Genomic DNA, 6,000 nt, shown 5'->3' on the forward strand with positions numbered 1-6,000 from the left:
CTGTTTGATTTCTATTTTCACCATCTGTTCTTTGTTTCCTTTTTTCTATTCATTTTTTCTTTGTTTTGAATTATCTTTAGTGAATCCATTTTTTCTCTTTTGTTGGCTTATTAGCTATAATTCTCAGTTTTGTTACTTTAGCAGTTGCTTTAGGTTTTATAATATACATCTGCAACTTATCACAATCTATAGGCAGATGACATTATACAACTTCATATACAGCAAAAGAACCTTGCAGTTCTATACACTCATGTCTTTAATCTAGGCCTTCATGCTATTGTCCACATACTTTTCCTTTTACATATGTTACAAACTCCACAAGACATTTTTGTTTAAACAGTCAATTCTCTTTTAAAGGATTTTAAAATTTTTCAAAAATCTGATTTATGTAGCCATGTAGTTACCATTTTCATTACTCTTCTTTTCTTCGAGTAGATCCCAGATTCCACTAGGCATCATTTTTCTTCTGGTTATAGGACTATCTTTAAGATTTGTAGTAGCAGAGGTCAGCTGCTAATGCCTTCTTTCTGCTTTTGTGTGTCTGAAAAAGCCTTTATTTCACCTTATTTTGAAATATATTTCCACTGGATATAGAATTCTATAGGTACAGGTTACTAAAGTATTTTTAAAATGTTGCTTCACTGTTTTCTCAAATTGACTTTGAGAAGAAATACACTGACATCCTTATCTTTGTTCTTCTATGTCTAATGTGCCTTTTTTCTGTGCCTGTTTTTAATATTTTCTCTTTGTCACTGGTTCTGAGCAATTTTATTACGGTGTGATTTGTTGCATTATTCTTCATGTATCTTGAGCTCAAGGATTATTGCTAAACTAGACTAACAGGATTCTTGCTAAAGGCAGACTAAACATTTATACATCAAAGGTGTGGTTGAGGAACTTGTTCAGATGTCAAGGGTGATCAAATATGAAGGGTAGGGGAATGAATTAGCTGAGTTCTTACTAAGACTGAGTATCAGCAGGACAGACATGGAGAGCCAAAGTTGAGGTCTTGTAGAGAAGACGGCATAGGGGAGCTTCATTCAAGTTTATCCAAGGAGAGATTCTTTGCCACTATCACATATTGAAGGACATCTTTGTTGCTTCCACTTTTTGGCAATTAATAATAAAGCTGCTATACAAATTCACATGCAGATGTTTGTGCCCTCCATCCAGAAACTTAAGGCAGTAAACTGAGATAATCACAGGGCTCACCCTGTATTTCCAGTTTCCCAAGGATCACTTTCCTCCACTGCTTAAAGTCCAGTCTGGAAAACTTTTGCTTCATATATTTTGTCTGTTTTTGTTTGGTTTGGTTTGGTAGGTTTTTGTTTGTTTGAGATAAAAGGTCTCTGCTACTTAGTCTTGGCCATAAGCAGAAATCACAGTCAAATGTTACCTCAGTTTACTAAGAAGGAAAGAATCACTAGAATTTTTTTTTACTTCCTCAAGGTCATAAGCATTGCTGTTTGCTGAGTAGTAAATACAGCATGGGTAAGTGGCAATACTGGCCTATCTGCATTCTGTTCCATCCTCAGAGTAGAAAGGGAGAAAAACCATTTCATTTAACTACTGGTTATTGAGACATGATGGGTGAAACTTCCTTCAGTTGCCCACACCCAGACCTAGACAAAAATTGCTGAAAATTGTTAAGAACAAGAATTTCTTGGGCTACCAAAGGAAAGATTGTGAAGGCCTTTTACATAATAAATTATCCCAGGAAAATCAAAACACCAATCCAGAGGGACATTTAGACATTGCGGATAAACTCATACATAAGAGGATACCCTATGAGTGAGTGTTCATTTGATTCAAAGCTGAACCTCATCTGTCTAAGGGTTCAGATATATGTCCCTTACCTGCCTTTCTGAACAATCTTTTAGTTCTGTACCAGCATCTACAAAAACATGGCGAAACCAGCTCTTCAAGCATCCAATCAACAATCTAAAAGATTATTACAACCATAATGTATTCATAAAAGCAAAATTAAATGAGAAAAATTTTATTTGGGCAGCATGACCACCCATCCTATATGCTCAGACTGTGATAGAAAGTGTGTGTATGCTGGACTCATATCCTGTAGGGTTTCAGATGTCAGGAATACCAGCACATAAACAGCAATAGCACAACTGTGTAGAAGGGGACAGGTAGCATGGATGTCAGACAGGATGATGCAATGTCTATCTCTCTAAAACTTTCAGTGTCATGCAAAAGCAATCAATCCCAGACAAATTTAGAAAACAGCAGTTAAAACAAGAGTAAGCATTTAACTCCTTTATCTAATAAAAAACCCAAGACAGAAGTAATGGATTAACATATACAGATACAGCTGTTTGAAATTCCAGATTTCTCTATAAGTGATGCTTTGTAGATTACAGATATGTTTTTACAACACATCATTAAAATGTTCAGTCTGCCAAGTAAAAGGCATTCACTACATCTCCCTGTGTGTCAGGCTTAGTTTTCCCTATACAAATTTCATTTGCCTTATTTTAATTATTTGACATATCAAATTTTCATATCTCTTGATTAAAACCAATATTTCTCTGCCTTTCTTATATGCATTCTTGTGCAGGTCTTGGAATTCATGAGGATGTCATAGAGATCAAAATATAGTTGGGAAAATGACTAGCTAGGAGAATGAGTCATAGTCTAATGTTTGATTTCTTATATCAAAGTGATCATATGCAGGAATTCAGAAACATCTCATTGTAGTGTCTTCCACTAGTACCTCCTAACTTGCTGCAGAAATTATCACAAAGCTTCCCTAGCTACCTGGTATGTAAGACAACAAAGTCACATTCTCTTTGCCCTACCATTATATTGTGATAGTCTATCCAAGCATTACAGAGCTAGGCTTAAAAAAAAAAAAAAATTAACATGCTGTTTGCTAAAAGAAGTCTAGCTGTGAGTTTGTTTCGCAGGGCTTTGTAGATCTATAAAATGACACAATATGTTTGGTATATATGGCCTTTGATGTTTGTGTATCTCAGGCTGCATTCCTGGGTTGACTTGTAATAATGGTGACTTTAAAAAGTCACAGTATGTTGTTAAAAGGAACATAGCCAATTCAGGATTTATGCATACACAACATTTCAGCAATGTATGATATAGTAAAAAATGTTAAAATAGCCATTTTATTTCACAAGGAAAGCAAGGATGTTAGATTGTTTCCATTATGGTATACACTTATGTTATGGTTTTATTTCATCCCAGTCTTTTTTTCCCCCTTTCCCCTCCTCTAGGATGTGGACGGCAAGGGAGTAGGGGGAACGAAGGGGCAGAAGCAAACATGTTGGGTTTCAGCCACTCTGTAAGTCTGAGCCAGAGTCTCTATTAGTCAACATATAATGACAAGATATAGTTTAGAATTTACCAACTTGATAATCACTACTTTCAAGTTTTAATTCCAACAACATAAGGTATTCTGAAGTCTCACCAAGGAATGCTCTGAAACCTCAAAGAAGTCATTGGCAGTGTCAGAATGAACTGATGACAAGGTTTTCATTCGTTCCCAGCTGCCAGGGCATTTCACTATCTGTCATTGCTCCTCTGCACCCTCCCCCAACCCCCCACAAGCAGGCACCGAGCTCGAAGAACTGCACTCACCAGCCTTGATGTGGACATCCTGACTTCTAATTTTCCCTGAAGGATTTTCAGCTGTGCAATAATAAGTATTATCATGGATTAAGGTACTGAAGCTTGAAGGAGGGAAGGGGAAAATTTGGAGAGTGCCGTTGGGGTGGACGTGGCGGATCCCGGGGACATCGTAGATCTCCTCGCCCGTCGCTAGGTACCATCTGAGAGTCACAGGAGGGATGCCTGCAGCTGGGCAGGGCACCAGCGTCCCCGAGGTGCTCGCAAACACTACCTCTTGCAGAGATGCATTGACAAAGTAGAGGGTGGAGTGTAGGTCTTCACTGAAAACTGCAAGAAAAATACAAGAAGTGATCGGTAAGTGAGACTTGACTTCTGCACTTGCAGCTCTACCAGCCTGGCCTCAGAAGGTGATTCTGAGAAATAATCACAAGGTTCAAATAAAACAGAATAATTCAAAATTGTGCAAAATACTATGGGCAGAGAGGCTGGTACTGGGCCACAAGGCAGCACCCTAATCTCGTATTTTGTACAAACTGACAAGTTATCCTGAATCTTAACTTTTAATAGATGGCTCTTCATGGCCCCTGCCCTGTTCTGTCCCTATGGTACTGACCACTATTGAACTTTATAGTTTGTATTTTGTGTTCCTTTGTCTGTCTTCCATTTTAGCACATGAAGACAAGGTCCTGACTTGCTCACAATATTCCCCAGAGCACGGAGCCTAACTTCCAGTGGGCCCTCAATGAGGAGAAGCTGAGTGAATGAATGACTAGATCCAGTTGCTAGGATCAAATTGCTCTGGTTACTAAGTACCTGGAGAGCTATTTTTGAATAAAATTAGCCACAATTTTTAAAAAAAATTAAAATTGAAGGTCATGTGTAAAGCATCTTAAAAATCATTAACTGGTTGTCAGAAAATAGTGTAAATCAAGAATGCACTTTTTAGTAAAAATAGGTAGTAACAACAGAGGTGGAAAAGCACCACCCAATTCCACCAGCTTACAGTTTCTCTTTCAGTTTTTACATTTTCCTTTTTAGTCCACCTGCCTGTATACCTTATGTATATATTACACTAAGTTAAAATGCACTTACATGAAACACGCCTTTGTTATGGACTGCTACATTCTCTCAGCACTACATCGTATACGTAATTCCGTGTTTCTATACAGACTTCACAAGGAAATATAGTGGATGTGCATTTTATATCATTTTATGAACTATTTTCCTGATCTTTTATTTAATTTATTTCTGTTCTAACTCCTGCAAATAAAATGTCAGCAAACCTGTTCACACACATTTGGCTTTTGAATTCATTTACTGAGTGTTTATGTTGTACTCAATACAAATGCTTATGCAATGTCATGTATGTCAACAAATGAAACAACTTCAAATAACCCAATTAAAAAATGGAAATAAAATAAAATTAAATAAATAAAAATGGGCAAAGGAGCTGAACAGACATTTTTCAAAGGAAGAGATACAAATGGCCAACAGGTACTTGAAAAAATGCTCAACATCACTAGTCATCAGGGAAATGCAAATCAAAACCACATTGAGATATCATCTCACCCCAGTTAGACTGGCTATTATCAAAAACACTGAGAATAACAAATGTTAGTGAGGATGTGGAGAAAGGGGAACTCTTCTACACTATTGGTGGGACTGTGAATGAGCACAGCCATTATGAAAACAGTATGGATGTTGCCCAAACAACTACAGATAGATCTACCATAGGATCCAGCAATCCCACTGCCAGTTATATACCCAAAGGAATGGAAGTCATCAAGTCAAAGGGACACCAGCACTCCCTGTTCATCACGGCTCCATTTACAATAGCCAAGATATGGAACCAACCTAAATGTCCATCAATGGATGACTGGATTAGGAAAATGTGGTAAGTACACACCATGGAATACTACTCAGCCATAAAAAAGAATGAAATTCTGCCATTTGCAGCAACATGGATGAGCTTGGAGAAAATTATGTTAAGTGAAATAAGGCAGGCACAGAGGGAAAAAATACCACATTTCCTCACTAATAAGTGGGAGCTAAGAGAGAAAGAAGGAAGGAAAGAAAGACCACAGTGGTGCATTGGACTTGCAGGGGGAAAGAACAGACCTAAGGTTGCCAAGGCAGGGGGTGGGGGAGAAAAGAGAGGAGTGTTGGGGAGAGGTTGGATGGGAGACATGGGGAATAATTGCAGTTTGAGGTGGTGGGCATGCTGATAGCATTGAGCTGATCATGGCAACTTGGGCACAGGTGCTGATGGTCAGCTCTGTGCCCTGTGAATATGTATAATCAATAAAAATTAAAATAAGATTTAAAAAAGTAAACAAAAGATTTATAAACACCATCTGTGTTTATCTGCAACTTTCTAAAAGCAGATGCATATTTGCAAACAGA

The 6,000-nt window shown here is 37.7% G+C and overlaps 1 protein-coding gene across 1 annotated transcript in view; it reads right to left on the minus strand.

Annotated features, from left to right (window-relative positions):
• DSCAM (DS cell adhesion molecule) overlaps positions 1 to 4,176 on the minus strand; it is a 607,645-nt gene extending 603,469 nt beyond the window's left edge. The window contains exons 1-2 of the mRNA XM_063083118.1: positions 4,128 to 4,176; positions 3,607 to 3,924 (exon numbers count right to left, since the gene is read on the minus strand). Of these exons, the coding sequence (XP_062939188.1) occupies positions 3,607 to 3,924; positions 4,128 to 4,176 (367 nt within the window). The remainder of the gene's footprint in view (positions 1 to 3,606; positions 3,925 to 4,127) is intronic.
• Between the last annotated feature and the right edge of the window lie 1,824 nt (positions 4,177 to 6,000).

The sequence above is a fragment of the Cynocephalus volans genome, chromosome 1 (assembly GCF_027409185.1).
Source record: "Cynocephalus volans isolate mCynVol1 chromosome 1, mCynVol1.pri, whole genome shotgun sequence".
Taxonomy (NCBI): domain Eukaryota; kingdom Metazoa; phylum Chordata; class Mammalia; order Dermoptera; family Cynocephalidae; genus Cynocephalus; species Cynocephalus volans.